The sequence below is a fragment of the Saccostrea echinata genome, unplaced genomic scaffold (assembly GCF_033153115.1).
Source record: "Saccostrea echinata isolate AGI-Se365-2 ecotype Australia unplaced genomic scaffold, CSIRO_AGI_Sech_v1 ptg000009l, whole genome shotgun sequence".
Taxonomy (NCBI): Eukaryota; Metazoa; Mollusca; class Bivalvia; order Ostreida; family Ostreidae; genus Saccostrea; species Saccostrea echinata.
In genome coordinates this window covers 839,395-863,589 of record NW_026889758.1, presented here as the reverse complement: position 1 = coordinate 863,589, position 24,195 = coordinate 839,395, and the positions used below count along the sequence as shown (strand labels likewise).

The following is a 24,195-nucleotide window of genomic DNA, read 5'->3' as shown; positions in this document are numbered from 1 at the left end:
TGCAATTAAGAAAAAACCCTTTATTTCAGTGACAAAAGCATTGTCTTTATATTAAAAAACATTTTTTATTCTGTAAATTCAAATTTAAAAAAAACGTTGAAATTTCCTTCGTGTTCAATAATTTATTTATACGGCACAGTTTTTGCTGGCTCCGTCCATCAGTGTATCTCTATAGTTATTGAATTTTTTTTTATTTCAAAGGAGAAACACCACAGCCATGATACAAACTAGGAATATTATACATAGAATTTTACCGTCAAACTATGTACATTCTTTTTTGCAATGCTGTTTATATCAAGACGCATCCTGTTCATAAAAGTTCACACCTTGCATCATGCGGGTGTCACTCTCTCCCTCTCTCTGTGTGTATGTGTAGGGAGGTGTGCATGAGAGGGGGTGGGGTTAGATATTAATTTTTATTGCTCTCCATTGATCCAGGACTGTGCTCTCTAGGCAATATTAATTAAAATGTTTTGGGGGGCACAACCAAAGAGAAATTCCTTTAGAAGCCAAAATATATGAATTAAATAGAATAGAATATGTAAATAAATAAATTACATAGGATAGAATACCGGTATGTAAATAAATAAATAAATAAAATAATTAAATATTCAAGCAAATAAACTTCATCATGCATGTGTTTGGGGGGGGGGGGGGCACAGCTCTGTTAAACACCTTTGTTTCCATTTTATAATCATTAATGTTAAAATTATTGTGACGATTTTATAATCATTAATATTAAAATTATTGTGAAGACCCACCCCTTTCCACCCCGAAGTTCGCAAGATCTTAAGATCAGCAATTAGAAAACATAAATTTCTCTTTCCCTTTCTCTCTCTTTATTATTACGTTTTACATATTATATAAACATTAATCTTTCTATAGAACGATTGATGTGGAACTTTTTAATAAGGGTACAAATTCATTGTTATCACCATTGTAATGTGAGATAACTCGTACGCATTTATGGAGAGATAACTCCTGCCAGCCATCCTGCAAGCGGTACCAGATAGCCTCAACCTCATAAATTCTCTTTAACTAAACGCAATCAACCGGAGCTATACCTCAGTGTAAACACACTTTGTTCAAGGACACGAATCATTCACTTTGTGTTACTCGATACTGCAGGTGTCACAAAAAAAAAAAATCATGCCGAGCAAAAATTGCTGTGTTTGTCTTTCAAGAACATCTCTGGGTAATAGTACTGTTGTGCCATTGGGAGAGATACTGCGCTATGCAGAGTAGATGCAGTTCATTCCTCGGGAAAATTGTGTGCATTGGCGACATGTTATGTCAAAAATGCAGGGGGAAGGTTTACAGATTAGAAAAGAATGTGGTAAGGTCAGTTAAGGTTTTATGTCCCGTTGCCATTACCCAGGCATCAAGTAAGGACCCTCTTATAAAGGATGTTTCTGTAAATACCGATGTAGGGTCATATGAAGACAGTTGACTATAACTAAAATGATACATGAGAAACAAGAAACTACACGCATGTGGCCTAAAGTCAAAGACTGGAACGGATATCGATAAGCTTTTTCTAAAGACTGAAACCAATATCGGCCATATAAGTCAACGTATATATTTACCTAGAAGTGATCCTTTGAAAAATTTTTGAGCGAAAAGATTCATATTTCTATTAAAAAATCAGTTGACTTTCATATAAACTTTAGCAATGTCGATATGATTTAAGCATTGATAAAACAGGGGAAAACCTACTCTGAGAGAGAAAGAGGGGAAAATTAGCTCTAGTGTAAGATTCCTGAGTATAGATTCCGGGGTGGGGGGTGGGGTGGTTATGGGGGAAATCCTACTTTGTACAGCGGTTGTCATAAAAATTACATCATTCAAATGTTTTGATTTTATAATTCCATTTTTCTCGTAGAAAGACACATTTTCTCTATCGTAGAAAAATATATTCCTTCGCAAAATCAAGTTTGTAAATGCTAGGTACATTACCTGATTTAACATATTAGAAAAATATAGAAAGAAAATGACAGAATTCAAAAGGTTTCAATAAAAAAAAAAGGCAGGCGGGGGAGGTCGGGAAGGGGATTTCGGACCCCCTCCCCCCCTTGGATTTTCAGCTATAATTTTTTTTTGTTTGTCAAAAGCTTGGAGAGTCATATTTTTTTAGTTGGTTGGACCCCCCCCCTTCGCAAAATTTCTTGGAACCGCGCATTAACCGATTTTCTGTGCTTGCTTTTCTCTGGTCTTGGTTGTCAGAAACCAAGGCGCATGCGGGGCTTGATAGATATAGAAAACTTGAAATGACCTAATGGAAAAAAAAAATGAAGGAGAAACGGTTGAAAGAGAAAGCTACTTGATGTGTTTTCTCTTTGCAAGACAGAGAGTACAAAGTGAGAAAAAAGAAATAGAAAGAGGAATCAAGGATATGAATGGGGATATGTATGCCTGTGACAGTTTCATAATAAAAATCTGACAATTTATTAAATATTTATAAGATTATAAGATTTTTAGTGTACATCTTAATATTTTCAACGAAGATTCAAAAATTGAAAAGTTTGTGCTCTGTTATTTTATTTAGATTTAAAAAAAATAAATAAATAGAATTCACATTAAACAACTAAAATATGCAATTAACGTTTGTTACGTCAAAACAACGTTATGACTTTAATAACGTTATTTTGACGTAACGTCAATGTGTACCAACACCGTGCGCAACGTCATATATTGTAATGTTTTGAATCCGAAAAATGAAAATATGTTTTGAGATAAATTTAAAAAAAAATCCTACCATTATCTCCCCGTCGTCAGCAGAGAGCAACAGGTTTTACTTGGCTTAGTATGTAAAAAAAAAAAAAAATAATAATAATAATAACATGGTAAATATGGAAAGTAACTCTTTTAAATATACATCTAAAATATTCATAGATTTCACTAGAAAAAAAAAAAACCCACACATTTTTTATTAAGCCTCTACAGTTCTCCAATATTTCTCCTCTATTTAGGGATATCCGCTCCTCAGCCAGGAACGATAATTCTTAAAACTATAAATAAATTCTCAAGTCTCAAAATGAAGCTTGAAAATAATTCTTTTTATGCAACAATTTTCATTTCATGCATGTGAAGTATAAGAAACGGTCGAGCAAGAGTTGACATTTGTAGCCCATAGAAGTACAAAAATAACAGCATTTTTAGAGAAATCAAATTTCCTTTAATTTAGAGTTAGATACCAGTGTTTCTTAGCTTGATAAGAAATTAGAAGTGATCGGTGATGTCTTGCGATGATAGCACACGCTTTTTACACTATGTGTACATGTTATATAACAATTGAAGCACCCTTGCAGATAAATAGAGATAACAAAGTACCGCATAAGATATCAAAGTACCGCATAAGATATCAAAGTTCCTCATAAGATTGCAAAGTACCGCATAAGATAACAAAGTACCGCATAAGATATCAAAGTTCCTCATAAGATTGCAAAGTACCGCATAAGATTACAAAGTACCGCATAAGATAACAAAGTACCGCATAAGATATCAAAGTTCCTCATAAGATTGCAAAGTACCGCATAAGATATCAAAGTACCGCATAAGATATCAAAGTTCCTCATAAGATAACAAAGTACCGCATAAGAATAAAATACATGCAATTTTCTCCGAATGCCTGGATACCTTTGGTTTTTAATCCTTATATATTTGTTGATCAGTTTTCAATTAGAATGCATAGCACACGCTTTTATTCGCGTTTCCAGAAAATATATTTGAAATTTGACTATTTTCCATATATGATTAACTATACATTGGTATATACACATTACTTTGAGAATCCGGAAACATTTTTGTCAGCATTTGCAATTACTCAACTACTGATTTTCAGAACCTGAGCATCAGACTACATGAAAGGCTTCAAAATCTTCAATCTTTATTTAATTAATTTGTAACTTCTAACATCTTTTACTGCAGTAGATCGAAACAAAATATTTACATTGTTTAAGGAATGATACAATTGTTTTAAACTTGCTGTTAACCTATATTTCAACAAAAAAAATGACATACAAAGTAATCTAAGTGGACACCGGAAACTCTCTAAAATTACATTCAAATCTTACTACATGTAGCTTGCAAATTAAAAAAAAATACTAGTAGCCATTGGCTAATTTTGTTTTTAGAAACTGAACAACAGAAAAGGATACTTGGTATAAACACTAAAAGTGTAAGTCATAACTGTAAGAAATATTTACATTCACAATTTAGAATTCAACAACTCATCATGAGAAAGCAACTGTATCATTAATCTGTGTCGTTAAACTTCACAACAAAATCCTATAATAATACAAATTCATGTTAGGTAGAGTGATCACACATTATGCTGGGTAGCTTGGAGCTGGCTGTGGTTGCATGGGATAACCTGGCTGTTGTTGCATGGGATAACCTGGCTGTTGCGGCATTGGATAACCGGCTTGTTGATTTGTGGTCATTGCAGTATTTGAATTCACCACTGTCACACCTAAGAGAAGGCAATTTGTTAAAAATTCTATCCCTGGACTTTGGCGAAAATAATTAAAAACATTTTTTTTATTTCATTGCACTTGTAACATGGTGAATGCTTCCAAATGTGAATGAATTGTTGATTGGCATTCTAACCTGGTGTTGCTAATTAACATTCTTACCTGATGTTGCTGATTGGTATTAATTCTTACCTGGTGTTACTGATTAACATTCTTACCTGGTGTTGCTGATTGACATTCTTACCTGGTGTTGCTGTGCCATGCATTATGAATAGTCTTACCTGGTGTTGTTGATAGACATTAATTCTTACCTGGTGTTGCTAATTGACATTCTTACCTGATGTTGCTGATTATCATTCTTACCTGGTGTTGCTGTACCATGCATTATGAATAGTCTTACCTGGTGTTGTTGATTGGCATTAATTCTTACCTGGTGTTGCTGATTAACATTCATACCTGGTGCTGCTGATTGACATTCTTACCTGGTGTTGCTGTGCCATGCATTATGAATAGTCTTACCTGGTGTTGTTGATAGACATTAATTCTTACCTGGTGTTGCTAATTGACATTCTTACCTGATGTTGCTGATTAACATTCTTACCTGGTGTTGCTGATTAACATTCTTACCTGGTGTTGTTGATTGACATTCTTACCTGGTGTTGCTGATTAACATTCATACCTGGTGCTGCTGATTGACATTCTTACCTGGTGTTGCTGATTGACATTCTTACCTGGTGTTGCTGATTAACATTCTTACCTGGTGTTGCTGATTAACATTCTAACCTGGTGTTGCTGATTAACATTCTTACCTGGTGCTGCTGATTAACATTCTTACCTGGTGTTGCTGATTAACATTCATACCTGGTGCTGCTAATTGACATTCTTACCTGGTGTTGCTGATTGACATTCTTACCTGGTGTTGCTGATTAACATTCTTACCTGGTGTTGTTGATTGGTATTAATTCTTACCTGGTGTTGCTGATTAACATTCATACCTTGTGTTGCTGATTAACATTCTTACCTGGTGTTGCTGATTAACATTCTTACCTGATGTTGCTGATTAACATTCCTACCTGATGTTGCTGATTAACATTATTACCTGGTGTTGCTGATTAACATTCTTAACTGGTGTTGCTGATTAACATTCTTAACTGGTGTTGCTGATTAACATTCTTACCTGTTGTTGTTGATTAACATTCCTACCTTGTGTTGCTGATTAACATTCTTACCTGGTGTTGCTAATTGACATTCTTACCTGATGCTGCTAATTAACATTCTTACCTGGTGTTGCTAATTAACATTCTTACCTGGTGTTGCTGATTGACATTCTTACCTGGTGTTGCTGATTAACATTCTTACCTAGTGTTGCTGATTAACATTCATACCTGGTGCTGCTGATTAACATTCTTAACTGGTGTTGCTGATTGACATTCTTACCTAGTGTTGCTGATTGACATTCCTTCCTGGTGATGCTGATTGACATTCTTACCTGGTGTTGTTGATTAACATTCATACCTAGTGTTGCTGATTAACATTCTTACCTAGTGTTGCTGATTAACATTCTTAACTGGTGTTGCTGATTGACATTCTTACCTGGGTTGCTGATTAACATTCTTACCTAGTGTTGCTGATTGACATTCTTACCTGGTGTTGCTGATTAACATTCTTACCTGGTGTTGCTGATTAACATTCTTACCTTGTGTTGCTGATTAACATTCTTACCTGGTGTTGTTGATTGACATTTTTTCATGGTGTTGCTGATTAACATTCATACCTGGTGCTGCTGATTGACATTCTTACCTGGTGTTGTTGATTGGTATTAATTCTTACCTGGTGTTGCTGATTAATATTCTTACCTGGTGTTGTTGATTGGTATTAATTCTTACCTGGTGTTGCTGATTAATATTCTTACCTGGTGTTACTGATTAACATTCTTACCTGGTGTTACTGATTAACATTCTTACCTGGTGTTGTTGATTGGTATTAATTCTTACCTGGTGTTGCTGATTAACATTCATACCTTGTGTTGCTGATTAACATTCTTACCTGGTGTTGCTGATTAACATTCTTACCTGATGTTGCTGATTAACATTCATACCTGGTGCTGCTGATTGACATTCTTACCTGGTGTTGCTGATTGACATTCTTACCTGGTGTTGCTGATTGACATTCTTACCTGGGTTGCTGATTAACATTCTTACCTGGTGTTGCTGATTGACATTCTTACCTGGTGTTGCTGATAAACATTCTTACCTGGTGCTGCTGCACCATGCATCACCACACCTGTTCTACTGTGACCACAACACGATTTACAGATACACACCAATACACCGACAACGACAGCAATACATCCAAGTCCTATCAGGACAGGGACCCACCTAGAATATTAGGGAACATAAAACAGAAGCAGGCTTCTTACTATCTTTCGTTAATATAACATAATTTAGTTCATTAGAGACTATAGTATGAAATTGACACACGATTTTTAATGTGTTTTAATCTTTTAACTATCAAATCCTTTCATTCCCTATCAAGTTTATTATAAGAATTTGAAAAATTATTTATTTTACAGATATTGTTTGAATTCCTTTTCCTCATCGAGAAGAAGATAAAGAAGCAAACTGTAATTTTTAAGGATTTTAAAATACCGTTATTAATGTGCAAGTATTCTCTAACATATTTTCAAGTTTGACTTGAACAAAACCTTTTTTCCACTGGTGGTTATATGTTCTAAGTTGCACATATAAATCTGCAGTAAAAAATCTTAATTTTCTTTCTAAAACCATAGTAGTTAGAGCTCCTGAATCATCAACATTCAAGTTTAAGATGCTTGTGTGTATGAATCTTGACCTACAAAACTGAGGCTTAACAACGAAGGTGTTCCAGCTAAACAGTTCGATTCTCTCTCAACACGATCATAATTTACTCGTATTAAAAAGAATTCAGGAACAATAATTTTTCTTTGACTTTTTGAAAATCAATTCTATGCACCCAGGTTCGATGAGATGGCATCCATATTAGATGCCTTGGCGTTACATAAAAAGGCGTCTTAATAAGTATTCTCAAAAATTAAAACTAATGAATACACCCATTTAAAGTTTATTCGAAAAATTACCCTCATTCTTCCTTATCAAGAATAAACAATATGAATTATGCGAGAAAGTCTTTTAAAAAGATTTTTTGTGACTGAGCTAAACTTGTTAGATTCATACAGAGTTTCCTGTTTTTAGAGCAAATCCTTGCTATTGTTAATTTTATTGTGAATCAAAACTAAATGTTCCTATTTATACAAACAAGGAAAATCTAAGCAAAAACAACAAATGTAAAATTATGAAAATCATTCAGGTACAACTGTCCTCATCAAATGCAGCCATTCGTCTTATCTTACTTTGATAATTATATAAGGTTCGGGGTATTATTTGAAAGTCGATTACAAATATTGTGGTTGTGGCATTAGTGTTTCTTGGTTTTTGTTACCACTTACAATATCAAATAAGGATGGTACAATGTAAATTGAGTGAATAGTCTTTCTGGGAAGAAAACTATACACAAAACTATCTCAAAATTGTAGCATAAAATGAATTTCTCAGATGGCAAAGAAAACACAGAGAGAGAGAGAGAGAGAGACAGAGACAGAGAGAATAATTAAGAATTCTGTTACACTTAAACCTACTCGTGTTGTGAGAAGTAAGCTGCGCAAAGGTCTTCCCTCTCGCTAGATGGCGCTTGAAGGAGAAAATTAGTGCAACAGTCGTATTTTCCCAACTGGAAACAACAGTAGTCGTCACACCACTTTTCCTCGTTGTACGACAATAGTAGGTCATAGTGAGCTTTGCAGCACTCCCCTGCCCACACCAACAATGGGGCACTCACTGTCCAATAAAGTTTTATCAATTAAGTGTTATATTCAATATACTTATGCAACCTTGATAAAATGTACAAAGAACTCAGGATCATCAAGGGTTTGAATTGTTTTAAAATATCAGTAGAAGGTTTGAAAAAAAAAAAAACTTCTCGAATTTATTTTCTTTCTTGGAATTCAACTTAAAAACAATCAAAATAAATCGCCTCTTAACTACAACCGTTTTTACCAACTACAACAGTTTCTGTTCTACCAGTAAATGTTCTACCAAGCCTCTTTCTTTACTCCTCACTAAGATATTAACAGTAGTGAAGGAGAAACTTCAAGAGTAATGTGCAACAATATATTCAAGAATTGGTGTAAATCAGATGTGGATACTAAAAAATTCCAAGGAACTTTTGGAACATTTGAAATCACAAAATTTTAACAAAATCAACAACATAAAACTTACGACTTTTCAACTTTATATACAACTATTCTCAACGATAAATTAAAGTCCAGACTTTCTGACATCGTTGACAGCTGCTTTTTCAATAAAAATGGAACTCGTAAATTTACTTACCTTGTCATTGGTCATTTGCAAAATTACTTTGTTAAAAAACAATCTGATTGTACACACAAGTACTCTGAAGTTGACATTAAAAAGATGCTCGAGTTTCTGATTGACAATATCTATGTGGTTTTTGGAGACCAGGTCTTCCAACAATCTATTGAAATTCCCATGGGTACCAATTGCGCCCCGTTATTAGCAGATCTATTTTTGTATTCATATGAAGCAGAATTTGTTCAAAATCTTTTGCGTGAAAAGAAGAAAACACTTGCTCTGGCCTTCAACTCGACATTTAGATATATCAACGACGTATTGTCAATTAACAATAGTTATTTCCATTCTTATGTCGACACGATATATCCCGGTAAGAATCCGGGTCATTTCCCTCCAGTGCCTGTTCCGCCTAGGTCATTTCCGCCCAGGTAATATCTCTCCCAGGCCATTTCCCTCCCTCACCAAGGTCATTTCACTTCACAACCTTGGGTATTTCACTCCAAACAAGAATATTATCGGGTTATTTCGGGATATGAATGTTTTTTTAAGTTATTTAATTATTAATTTCCATTTTTTTTTTTTAAATATATTTGTATTTTTAAACTTTAAGATTTTTTATATAAGTTCTTTATACTTGTAATAATATTATTTGAATAAGTATTGAAATCTTTGAACATTGGTGGGTTAATTTTTATTTAATTATTTCATTTATTTATTTATTTACATTTATTTATTTTATTTATTTATTTATATCATTTATTCATTCTAGTTTAAAGATTGATCAAATTAAATGTGCAATAATGCAAATTTTCTTTTTAAAAATTATTTTAAAGAATTCAATTAAATTATTTATCTTTTATTTTTATAATTCATTTTTTTTATTTCATTTTATTTTATTTTTAAATTTTTTTGTAGACTTAAAAATGTCAATAATAATAATAATAATAATAAAAACTGATTAGGTTAGTACCAGGTTAGTCTTCATTCTCTTTGCTTTATCTACATTTTATTGCGTTTATCAAGAAAATGTAAGATAAAATGCAAATTTTATTGGCCAATTGTTGTCTATTGGATTTATGATACATTACACAAAGGCAATATATATATATATATATTCATGCTGGGAACATATGTGTATGTCTGATTTTTCAATTGCTTTAATTATATATCGAGAATTCATTAAGATCTTATAATAATTATCCATTCTGGAAAAAAAAATATTAGGTTTATAATAAATAAGTATAATTATACTTTAAAAGAAATAAAAATAAAAGTTTTTTGGTTTTTTTGTTTTGTTTTGTTTTTTTTTTTTGTTTTTGTTTTTTTTTTGTTTTTGTTTTTTTTTTTTAATTCCACAATGCTATAATACAAACATACATATGAAATTAACACAATCCTTTCATTGTAGTATTCATTTTTTGAGAGACAGAGGGAGAAAGAGAGAGGGGGAGAGAGAGAGGAAAGAGAGAGAGAGAGAGAGAGAGAGAGGGAGAGGATGAGTTAAAAGAGAATGTGGATGACAGATAAATAGAGGAGGTAGCAAAACTAGTTTAAAGACAGGGTTTATTCATGTTAGTCTGAAAGTATGGAGTGCCATTTTTGCCAGGAGGTGTTAAACTCATTTATTTTATTGCATTCTCTGGCTGTATATTTCAATGACTTATAAATAATTTTGAATTCATTCAGAAAACCATGGATAGAGAGGCTGAGGTTTTGACAACGAACTCTGTAGATATATTGTTTCATTGACAAAAGCAGCCTATTTAAAGATTTTGATGATATTGTATTACTTGTATCTCCAAATATAAAAGTTTTACCATCTAGATTTAATAAAAGTCTTTTTGGTGACAGTGTCTAACCATGTAGATTTTAAAGCTGTTATGTAAGACACAATGTTAACCATTTTTAATCCTCCCTGTGCATACTTCTGAGTCACAACTTTTCTTTTTATTTTGTCTACATTTGATTTCCATAAAAAATTAAAAATCAATTTGTTTAGGTCTTTTACAACACCTAAAGGTGGGTTAGGTAAAGTAATAAATAAATGATTAAGCTGTGATATAAGTAGTGATTTAATCAATGAGATTCTTCCAATAGGAGTTAAGTTTCTTTTTTTCCACTGCTCAATGATGGTCTTAATTTTAACCAATTTTTTGTCATAGTTCAGTTTTTGTGATTTTTGCTAAGTCAACATCATAATAAATGCCTAAAAGTTTAAAGTTTGTTGTCCATTGAAATTTCAATTCAGGACAGAGTCTATCCTCAGAATATTTCCTACTTCCAATCCAAACAATTTGGGTTTTTGATTGATTGATTTTGAGATCTGACATTTTATAAAATTCTTCTAATTCTAGCATTGTAGCCTTCAATGATTTTTCAGAGCCATCAAGAATTATCATTGTGTCATCTGCATATTGTGACATTAAGTACTCTGCGTCATTTATCTTAATTCCTTTAATATTCTCATTATTTCTGATTTTAATAGACAGTATCTCAGCACATAAGAGAAATATATAAGGAGAAATTGGGTCACCCTGTCGACAGCCCCGTCCTAACTTGAAGAAGTTGGATAGAATTCCTGCCTGACACACACATAAAACTATATTATTTTGAAAAAATTTTATCCAGTTACAAAATTTGGTCCAAAGTTAAAAAATTCCAATGTTTCTTGAATAAAAGTCCATGACACGGAGTCAAAGGCTTTCTCAAAATCTATCATGACTAAAATCCCAGGAATATCATGCAATTCTGTATAGTGCATCAAATCATATACAAGACGTGTATTCTCTCCAATGTATCTCCCAGATATAAAACCTGTTTGATATGAACTTACTATTTTGGGTAAAACTTTTTTTAATCTGTGTGCTATGCATCCTGATCCAATTTTATAAATAATGTTAAACAGTGATATTGGCCTCCAGTTGCTTAGATGAATTATTCCTTGTTTTTGTGTGGAAGAAAATTCACCTATTTCATAGCCATAATTCAAGGAGCGTACTACAAAATGACCTAGATTTCTCCAGAATACTTTAAAAAAATTCTGCTTTAAAACGATCACTACCTGGACTTTTGTTATTAGACATTGTCTTTAATACAGATAGAGCTTCATTATATGAAATGATACCTTCCAACTGAAAACGTTCAGTGTCATCTAATTTAGGAACATTAAATTCTGCAAGAGATTCTTTAAGATTCAATTTAATAACATCCTCCAATACTTGAGGTGAATATAAGGTTTTGTAAAAATTTTCAACTTCTTCTAGAATTTCAGATTGTTTTGTTATTTCCCTTTCTTCATTATTTTCACTTTTAATAATTTTTGGTATTATTTTATTAGTAAAATGTCTATTTTCAAGATTTAAAAAATAACTTGTTGGTTTTTCTCCTTCACTATCCCATTTTGCCCTTGACCTTATCATATTACCCATAAGCTTGTGTTACCTTATTGATTCTAATGCTTTTTTCTTCTCAGCAATAATAGTAACATTATTGTCATAATTTTTTTCCAGTTCAGTAATTTCATCACTTAAATCTTTCTCATTATTTACCCTTTCCGTTTTAATATAGCTTGCATATGAAATTGATTTAGCTCTTATCTCCATTAGAAATGTTTCTAAAAATAATTGGTCATTTATAGTAAATTGTATTTCAGAATTGGATATTTCCTTAATGTAGGCTTCATTATAACTGGCAGTGCATATTGTTTTTTAACCTGATTAATAACATTATTTGTGATTTCAATAAATTTTGGGTCTTTTAAGAGAGAATTATTAAATTTCCATAAACCTTTCCCATGTAGGAAATCATTGAACTTAAGGGTCAGTAAAATTGGTGAATGATCTGATCTATAACTTCCAAGAATATCACAGTTTTGTATGTCAGTCAACAATGAGTTGGATACAAGAGCAAAGTCTTAGCGTGCTTGTTTCAGAGGGTTTGGTTTCCTCCAAGTAAATCTTTTTGCTTCTGGGTGGAACTCTCTATAAATATCTATTAAATTATGATAATCTATTTGTTCAAGTAATTTCTCTCTGATTTTTGGGTTATTAACATGTAAATAATTAAAATAATCTTTGTTTGGATCTAATACCAGATTAAAATCACCCACAATTATTGCTTCATTGCCAAGTTTGGTTATTAACTCTGATAAATTCTCGTAAAATGCTGGAGAATCTTTATTTGGCCCATATATGCATCTCAAACTAATTTTCCTATTTTCAACAGTTAAGTTTAATGCAAGAAAATTGCCAGAATTATCTATAATTTGGTCATGGACTACAAAATCAAAATTATTATTAAAAGTTTTGTATTTTTAACTTTTCCCGATCAAAATTAAACTGACTAGAATTACATGTAAATAATGTGAAAACGTTTATTTATTTCACAAAAAATACTAGATTGCTTAGTTTTAATATGGTTAAAAATTAATTGAACTTAAAATCAAATTTATTCCTCTGCGGTTGTTTCATCAAATATAGGTGTATTTTTTTTTTAAATTTTGCTTTGATTTTATCAGGATTGGTTCAAATTTGTAATTTAAGGACTTTTGTAAAAGATATATACATGTAGTATACTTAGTGTACGAAATGGTCTGTAATATAACGCATATGCAATCTTTCAAAATAATTCAATATTTCTCAAATGAAGTTTAAACAGTGTTTCTCGTGAACCTATTGCCCGCATAAATGCATAAGTTCGTGAGGATATCCTATGAATGATATACATGTAGAAGCAGTTCTTCATAAATATTTCAACATATTGAATGGAAGAATTGGGTGTCTCTACGAATTCAGAGTGCATTAGAAGTGTATTTCTCGTCGTTTATTTACACCTTAAAATAAAGAATGGAGGGACAGAGCAGTGAAAATCTTTCCAGCATTTAAGGAAAAATAAAACGAATTAAAACATAAAAGACAACATATTGATATTAATTTCCGCTTCAAAACTAGTTGTCCTTAGGATCTTCATGTAAATGGATTTTCTTTAATTAAAAAATTACAACAAAGTACTGTCCTTTGAATACTGAAAGTGTTTGATTCATAATAAATTAAGTTTTTCGAAAATAAAGCCGCAAATAATCTTTGCAGGTATTTTTTCAACTGTCTAATCCATTTTAAAGAATTACATATTGTAGATATTTTTATAATTATTGTATTACGGTAAGATTTGTCCGTCAAATACTAATTCTGGGCCATCCCTGAGTTTTCCTCTTATTGTTGAACCCAAATTCATGAAACTTCAAACAAGCCAACACGCGTTATAGTTTTTGTACTTTCATATAGAAATAGCAATGAATAAACTTTTACATGAGTTTGGGATGTTCATGTATCAGCATCGAAGGTCTGATTCCAACTGACTATAATTTTCAATAACAAAACATACATACTAAACAAAAATTTAACAGAACAAAATAAAAGGATTAACAAAAGTATAAAGAAATCAGTTACCAAATAGTTATTGAGTGACTGGTGACATTTTAGCGGCATGTACATAAAAAAAGTTTAATTTAGATGAAAGATTAAGTGTCAATAAATATAAACATAAGTCAATTAAGAGATTTAAAACTGTCCACCTCTGACTGTGCCTCTGGTGGGATCAAGGCTATGCGTAATTTATAAAATTTATCACTTGCCGAAATATACGGAAAAAAACATAACTATTTTACGCAAAGTCCGAAAAGTTAATTTACACAGTAGTTTACATTAAAAAAAAAAAAGTCATATTTTACACCGTGACAATTGTTAATACAGATTTTGTTCAGAGAGGAATCAGAGTGAACAATCATTGACATTGTAAACAATCTTTTATGAATATCCTGAATTAATATACATGTAACATAAAGACATTAAAATATTTCCATAGATCTTCAATTCTTTTTGTGATTGAGTATTAGGGTGAAATGAATAAAAAGAGCAATTTCTTATATACACTGAAGAAATCAACCTTTAAAACTGACAACCCATTTAGTTGCTTCTTCAATTTATTTTATTTGATATTATATTTAATATCATGTCTATATTCCGGGAGGCACTTTTAGTATGTGAATACATGTTCCAAGTATTTATGGGTTTTTTTTCATATAATTAGCAAACTTTATTTTTTTCTTTTCATGAGTATAATTTCCTATAGTTTGAAAGAAAAAAAAATACGAAGTGATAACTTTAAACAAAAGATAAATTTTAGTATACCCGTTTTATATTATACCCTTTTCTAACAATAATGATTATTTACATTTGCGGCAGATCTTTTTTTGTTTTTAATAATTCTGTCGTAAGATGAATAGAGTGCAAGTGAAAAAAAAATTGAACTATGTTTCGAATATCAGTGGTACGAAATAAAACGATAAAAGTACATTTTTCATACATACCTGTGTATCTTCTTTTATAATACTGATTTTGATTTATTTAAGAATACATGATATCTTGTAAATCTAAGTGCTTCTACAAACACACAATTTTATCATATACTGGGCCGGTTAAAATGACATTAACTCTGGATTACTTTTTCCCCTTAAAAATATGGTTCTTATGGGTGACGAAGCCCTCCACATGCCAAAAGTTCCGCAACAATATACTGAATTTTAAATTTGTTTGATTTCTTTTTTTAACATTTTTTACCAGGAATTACAAAAGCAGACCCTCTCACGTGCATTTTTTATCAGTGATATATGCATGCATTTTATTTGAAAAGACAAGATAAAGACACAGACAGATATGGAGTGAAATGACCTAGGTAGTAGAGTGAAATGACCTGCCGTGAAATGACCTACCGTGAAATGGTATGGGAGAGAAATAACCTAGGAGAGAAAGGATTTTGGAGAGAAATAACCTGACACCTCCCGGTAAGGTTGAAATAAAAGATACCACAGTCTGACACATCTGTTTCATATTTGGATATTTTATTAGAAAAAGACTTTAATGGTAATCTAACAACAAAGCTTTATGATAAACGTGATGACTTTAACTTTTCAATCGTCAACTTCCCATACTTATGCAGCAATATACCCTTATCACCTGCACATGGGGAATATGTCTCCCAGTTGATTCGATACACCAGAGCATGCTCTACGTATGAACAATTTCTAAAACGAGGTAAATTATTGACAAACAAGTTGATGAAACAAGAATATCAACAGTCATCATTTCGTAAGTTCTATGGTGGATACAATGACCTAGTCAGCAAATACAATCTTTCATTAAGTCAAATGCTAACTGACTTTTTTCATACTAATTGTTAGACCATTATTTACACTGAATTGTCGACGGATTTTTCCGTTATTTCCCGATTATGACACGGAACACACGGCGGTGTGACCGGTCGGCAGGGGATGCTCACTCCTCCATGGCACCTGATCCCACCTCTGATGTTTTTAGAGGTCCCTGTTTGCTCTGCTTCAATTTTGTAATGTTTAATGGACTTTTGAGCTCGAATACTGTTCGTTATCTCCACATATTTCACTTTCTATCATCTGCAACTCTTCATACCACCAGTAACCCTTCCTGCTATATGCAACTCTTCCTACTATCGACAACCCTTCCTCCCAGCTGAAACTTCCAACCATCGACAACCCTTCCTCCCAGCTTAAACTTCCTCTTAGCTAAAACTTCCTATCATCTACAACCCTTCCTGCTATCTCAACTTCCCACCAGCTAAAATTTCCTGTCATCTACAACCCTTCCTATCTGCTGAAACATCCTATCATCTACAACCCTTCATACCATCGACAACTCTTCCTACCATCTACAACTACCTCTTTGCTAATATTTCCTATCATCTACACCTGGCATCTCAACTTCCTACCAGCTAAGATTTCCTGTCATCCAAAAGCCCCCCCCCCCCTACCTGAAAAATCATCCTAACATCTACAACTTTTCCTACCATCGACAACCCTTCCTCCCTGCTGAAACTTCCTATCATTTACAACCCTGCCTACCATCGACAACCCTTCCTCCCAGCTAAAACTTCCTATCATCTACATCCCTTCTACCACCGACAACCCTTTCTTCCAGCTAATACTTCCTTTACGACCCATTTTACCAGGTTAAATGTTAGGTGAAAAGTGGTAGGTGTTAATAATACGTTGAATTTTATTTCAATATGCAATTCTCTGTTATGATAAGAGACAGGGAAGTTATTATCTTTACTAGTTTATTGACAATCGAACGACTTAATCTTTACTTAATTAAATGAAAAGGGGATTTGTTTTTTTTTATATTGACTAGATAGTCAATTGATAATATAATATTTCGTTTAGGGAATATACTTTTAAGCTCGCCTTGTTTTTGTTCAAGATTGTCTTGTTTCTTTAATTCTTTTTATATTCTGCTCAAATGAACTATAATTTCTATAAAATGTGAAGATAACAAACATTATTCAAAATTGAAATCCAAAATAAAATAATACACATAAAGAGCAGGAGATACTCTTTAGTCACTTTATTGTAAGGCTTTGTGCCTTGTCCTTGACTGCAGAAAAGGGCTGTAGATGACTGTATTTCTCTTAACTTTATAAATTTTTAAGTTAAGGTTGACCCCAGCAAGTATTTTTGTACCTCCAAGATTTTATTGACCCTTAACAAAATTTTAAGAAATGCATTGCATTTGTTAATTATTATCTGTTTTACTTAATAATATAATAGTAATACTAGTAACTAATTATTAATTACGTAGTAATACGTATGTTGTTTTTTATGTCCCATTCGAGGATGTTTCACTAATAGAGAGATGTCACCATTTACCTGTAAAGGGTAACACATTTAGACCTATACTCGGCACTCAGGGCCATTGAGCAGTGAGGGTTCTTTATCGTGCCAACGATTACCGTGACACAGGACCCCGGTCTTTAAGGTCTCATCCGAAAGACCTGCGATTCTCACTTCGCATGCCAGGAGCTTGGCGAAGGAACAGTCACTGCCTATGTTAAGGTCTTAGGTTTGATGCGGCGCGGCGAACGAGAATCGAGCCCAGGTCCCCCGATCACGAAGCGAAAGCCCTACCACTAGGCAACGTACCATGACCGGTTACATGTACCAAAGGTATTATGTAAACCTATTTAAAAGTTTACATAATGGATAATTCTAACAGTAAGGATGGCACATTAATTGTGTAATATTTACATTTCCAACTGTTTTCTCAGTGATAAATCTTCACGTTGATTTCTCGATAATAGACCAGCACTTCAATATCTCTTCTTGTAAAATGCATTTTAAAAATACCTGAAGTGAACTTTTTTAAAATAGAAATTCTTTTGTTAGCAACTAAACATAATTACAAAGGGTGATGTGCCGAATGGCTCCTCGGTAGATTGACAAAAAAGAAATATTCGAATTTTACACTAATTTTTGCATACACTAAATTCTTTGAAATATGTACCACTTATAAGAAAACCATATTTAAGATAAATCACTTAATTTCAGGTAGGCGTACATTGTTTACATCAAGACCCTATTTTTTTATTCCCGCCCAACTTTACAAAGCTCTTAAAATACATGAGCGCAAGTAGGTACATTTTTCTGTCTCGGTTGGTCACTTTATTTTATTAAAAATTATCTATGTGTGAAAGGAGAAAATTGTACTTCAATGCGCTCAATTCATGTGATTAAAAACATTTGAAAATCCAAATGGCTTTCCCCGTTGTAAACTGGCGTGAACTCGCTGGACCTTTCATAACCATATTCACCTAGAATGCAAACCACGTGATACACGTACTAAAAATAGTTATGTGTATTCATCTGGGACCTGTTTCACAAAGGTTTCCTAAGATATGTCGTAAGATATAACTTAAGATATGCCTAAGTTATAACTTAGGAAGTTCCTAAGATTTGTTACGGCTGTTTCACGAAACAATCTTATCTTAAATTTATCCTAAGACATATCTTAAGTTGTGTTACGGACTAATGAAATAACTTCTCCACTCTATCTACAATTATTACTGTTAGGAGGATGTCTATGAGTAAAAATCTTTAGTTTGAATCAGGTTTTTTCAAGTAAAAAACAGCTTGAAAAGGGGAGGGTCGGGAGGTTAGGGGTTACCCTTCACTTTCAAAGGACTTGGACAGAAGTATGGTTTAACCTTGACAAGTTTCCTACTTCAACTAAGCACTCACACATCCTCTCTCACACACAACACATACCCCCCACCCCACCCCCAGTCACAAGACGTGTATTTTTTTAAACCAATTTTTAAATTATTAAATTAAAAAATTAAACTAATTTTTAAACTAAATTTGTGCTTTTATATGTTTGCCTTTTATTTTGCTTTGTATAAGGTATCGGAGGTTCGCAATTGTTTATTCCCCCCCCCCCTACTATATATTTTTCTACTAGTATCGTTTCAATTAGGAAATGGAATAAATTTAAACAATAATTGCTTCGAAGGGCAAGCAATCTAACAGAGGCCTTATTTTCTTTTTATTTCTTCGCGAATGAGTGCCCCACGTTAGTTGTCCGTGTTACTGTGTAATTTAAAATAAGAATTTTTCGACAGATAAGAAATTCCAAATTCGCGACTGTGGAAATGACACCACTAACAGAAAAAAGTTGAGAAAAGGAAATTTATTATAATCTTCATGCATAATTATACCATGACAAATCAGCCCAAAAGGGACAGGGGGACCTAATATTCTGTAACACAACATACATTTGTTCAGGGGAAGAGTTGAAAAGAAGCGGATGTCATTAAGCGGAAACAGAGGGAAAATGGTCAAAGCCTTGCACTTCAACGCCTCCTTCCTCCCATGGGAGATAAGATACAAGCGATTTTTGGAGAGACAGCTATATCAGGAGCTGAAGAGAACAAATTTATTCCCTTATCAAACTTTAATCTTTCAAATACTAAATATCGATTCAAATACTAGTAATATTATTAGATTGAAAAATATGTAATAATGGTTCAAATTATATGCAAAGTTTTGTAACACAGACAATAGTGTATATAGCGTGGCATTTTTTTGTTTACAAAATCGTGCTCTTTAAATGAAGGGGAATTAATCCAACATGTGCACCGTCCATTTTGTAGTAACATTGGGAAATCCACAAATTCGTAAGAAATCAAACATTCTTTAAGTACAATGTATTTGTAGTTCCAACTTCACTAATGGACATTTTTATATACCTTGGATTAATTTTGACCAGTGATACAGACACATCTCTGACAATTCTTAAAATCCTTTTCTTATCTATTACATACAAAGTAAAGCAGTTATAGCCTGAAGGGTCACAATCATTCATATACAAGTAGTCCTTTGAATTTTTTCTCTCCCTAAACACACACAGTATCTCTCTTTAAGAATCCTTGTACATGTATCTACAGTCGTCATATTTAGTTTCTTCCTAAGTCATTGATTTACTTGTCTTAAAGTTACGACATAACTTAGGAATATCGTAAGATAAGACGAGGTTAGTGAAACGGATAAGTAATGAACTTAGGAAAAAGTTCTTTCCTAAGATATAACTTAGTCCTAAGTTAGCTTTGTGAAACGGGCCCCTGGTCTCACATGTGGTCGACACAACTTGTCAGCTCATATCGTCGCGATTTTGGCTTCGTTTGAGTAGACAATCAATCTATAGCTTTGTTAATTGTTGATTATAAAAAAATTAATAAACATCTACTTAAAACTACATATCCGTATTTTGATAATGAATTGATTGCTTGAGGTGTTCAACTCCCAAAAATACATCTGTACTGGTAAACATTGTCACGTGATATGAAAACCTACTCTGTCTTGACATGAATTCCCTCTACTGTACTAAGACCCACTAATTCTTTTCATTTTTAGTCATAAAACAACAAATGGTCACAAACCAGGATGAATTTTGCTGTTACATTGTCTACAAAATCAACGATAATGCGGTTTCCTCATAATGATTTAGTATCCGAACTATTGAGAACTGACGGTGTCATTTTTATTCACTCTTGTTTGAAAACTATTAAAATCATTGTAGATTTATTAGAATTCGTCCTAGAAAAAAAGGGCCCCTGACGTAAATTCAAAATTGCCGATACAGGGCAAGTTATAACAAGCATCAGTTTTCATTATCAAGTATAGAGACAGGTAAAAAAAAAAAGGTGAATTTTTGAAAACGGATACGTTTCTGAGAAATCTTCCTTTCGGTTTTAACATAACTTAGTAAACAATGCGCTATTGAGATTTATTTATATAGACTTTAATATTAAAATAAAGAAAGTAAATTCATAAAAGGATTGACAAAGGATATCTAGGCAGCTTATGCTAATAATATACACTCTCCCAAAGTCATTGCTATCATTTAAAAGAAAAGTGTACTAAAATTGTAAAAAAAAAAAAAAAAAAAAAAGTTTAAGTAAACTACTTCATTTTCTTAAATCGATAATGTTGCAAAAGCTGACGCATAAAAATTCAAATTGACCAAATTCTGAACCCTTTAAATTCTGTAATGCTTCTAAATAATTTGCATTTTTTCCTAAACATTTGACTGTTTTTATGATAAATCTGTTTCTATGGGGTATTGATTTTAGAATACCAAAAGGAAGTAGCATTAAAAACCAAATTCAATAAACGATTCATCAATTTCTTTCTCATTGTTATAGTCCAATAATAGCACAAATCTTTATCCAGTGTAAAAATACAGCAAATTTTTCAATCATTTCTTTAATTGCAAAAATACTTCAAAGCAGGGAAAATTAAACGAAAATCAAATTTAATCTATGACAAAGGGTGATCAGAGTTTTTGTTTTCACATGTACAGTTTGTGTGCCCTATTTTCTCTTTGGTGTTTCTCCATGCACATGAGCAACTTCATAAACATAATTCTTCAATTCAGGACGATATATAAAATATTCACTTTTTAATCTCAAAAATTCCCTAAATAAAGCTTGCAATGATGTATGATACAATTGTATGTTGGATCATAAAGCCAAGAATTTTTAAGATTATTTCAAATAAAGATGGAATAAAACAATACCTAGAAAGAGGAAAGTCGTCAAAGTATACAGAAATTCCATGACTGGGGAATGTGTAACCTCTCGTCCAGGTGAGGCGTGCAGTGACGTTACCTGGGTGTTAAGGTAATTATCTATCAAGGGAAGTAAATCATGAGAAGATAAATTATGAAAAATCTATTTTTATATCTATTTTACTGAAAAAAGTAATGGAAATGGATTTTTATTGAGTTAGGTGATTTCATACTAAAATACGAAGACATAAAATATATCTGAAATAAATTGTTGCAGAGACGATAAACGTGCATTTTAACGACAATCATATCGACCGGAAAACTCCATGTTTTTTGTATTTGTTGGACTATTCTTATGCAAAACTACTTTTTTCTAACAAAACAGATAAAGTTTTATCTGAAGACTTGATCTAATATTTGAACAGTGTTTCATGCGCGGAGTGTTTGACATTTTATGGCACGTGGAATAATTACTATTATTACAAGTGAGTTATAAATGAAAATGTAAAAATGTGCCACAAGAATGTTCTCGTATGAAGTCAGTAGCAGGAAAGATAACTTTAATTCACTGAAGAAACATATTTCATTGACAAAAAGTAAAAGGGGTCAGGCTCAAGTTCTTGAACGTAGATAGTCTTCTCCTTATACAACATTTGGTAAAATTATCAAAATATGAATACATGTATAAACATATACATGGTCTACTACATATCCAAAGTATTATTTTAAAAAAAATCAAATTCTTCATTAAAATATACAAAATATAAATTTTCATCACTCAAAAACAAAACTTCGCAGCTAGACATTTCATTTAGTTTTTCATAGACATTTTATTTCACAGATATATCGTTAACACTTTACCAAAGGAATATAAAGATAAACTATTTCTTGGAATACCTTTGTCATTTACCAAAATTACATATAAACTGCTTGTTATACTGTGAATGGCATGATTATTTCGTGCATTTTACCGAAAGTGATCGACTGACAGGTATACATTTAAAAGAAAATCGGAGAAATTAATTATTTTATTGTAATAATGATTAATAATTGTTTTATCAATTAAATGGAATTCCATGATTTGGAATCAATCAGAAAAAGTTGAAGCTCCTTCTACTGAAATTAGCACTAAGATTATCAATGTAAGTAAATTTAATGTCCTTCTTAATTCTAGTTATCGGCTTTTGCTTTCGACCAAAAGTGTTGCCATGGCAACTAAAATTAGAAATTTCTGTGATTTTTTTTTCAATGATTTCAATAAGACTTGTTACACACAGAGAGGAAACTAAGGTACTTAATTCTGTTTATCAGTTTTGACTTGGACGAACAGGTTTGCCATGGTTATTAAAAAAAATCTATGAAATTCTTTCAGAATGCTACTCCCTGATAGGAAGGTCGTGTGTTCGAATCACGGCCGCAACTGACCTAAGTCGATAAAAAATAGGCAGCAACTGTTCCTTCGCCAAGTGCTCGGCACTTTGAAGTGAAAGTTGTCTTTCGGACGAGACCTTAAAAAACGAGACCCCATGTCACGGTAGGCGTTGGCACGATAAAGATCCCTCACTGCTCAATGGTCCTGAGTGCCGAGTAAAGGTCTAAATTTGAAACCCTTCACCAGTATATGGTGACGTCTGGTGAAAAATTCTCGAACGGGACGTAAAACAACACACAATCAATCAATCAATCAAATTGTTAGGCCATTATATTTACCATATTTTACGATATTCATATGTGTATAAAAAGAAATATGCATACATTACATTCTGTTCAATTCCTATCTCAGGTTGACAATTAATGTTTAAGGCCACGTGATTTCCACAAAAAGATGAAACAACAATTTCTGAAACCTGTTTTCATTTATCCTTCCCTTTTTTGATCGATTATCCAAATTGAGGCAATGTTTAAGGATGATTCCCCCTTTGTTATTTAATGGTTTCATCTGTGATGTAAGGTTTCATATTTGAGAAGAAAATTGATTAATCTCTGTTTTTATCCATTTGAGATAGCAAATCTTATCTAATCACATCATCTTTGTCACCACTGTTTTCATAAGACACTGAAGTGCTATTGATTAAGTAGGTGTTAATAGGCAGAACTTTTATACTCCCAATATACATTCTAATTGTTTTACACCAAATCATGTACGTTTTCCCTATAATCTACAAAATAAGATTAATATACAACATGGTCGTCGGAACCGGGGGACACAATTTTGCGGATATATAGATTACTATAGAAAACATAGCTACTGTATGCCTGTGCCCCCTCAATAAAAACGTCTGATGACCTGTTTTTGTTTGTTTTTTTTTTTTGGGGGGGGGGGGGGGTTTGTAAAGGAATTTTGGTAGTTGATAGTGCCCCCCAACTGAAAATGTTTAGCTGTGC

The 24,195-nt window shown here is 32.5% G+C and overlaps 1 protein-coding gene across 1 annotated transcript; it reads right to left on the bottom strand.

The window, feature by feature from the left end:
• Positions 1 to 3,869: 3,869 nt before the first annotated feature.
• On the bottom strand, positions 3,870 to 21,903 carry LOC133181564 (protein shisa-5-like). The gene is made up of 4 exons (XM_061316053.1): positions 21,820 to 21,903; positions 8,146 to 8,344; positions 6,726 to 6,850; positions 3,870 to 4,471 (listed from the first exon to the last, which is right to left on the bottom strand). The coding sequence occupies exons 1-4, from the start codon at positions 21,857 to 21,859 to the stop codon at positions 4,329 to 4,331; spliced, it is 507 nt and encodes a 168-aa protein (XP_061172037.1). The 5' UTR covers positions 21,860 to 21,903; the 3' UTR covers positions 3,870 to 4,328.
• Between the last annotated feature and the right edge of the window lie 2,292 nt (positions 21,904 to 24,195).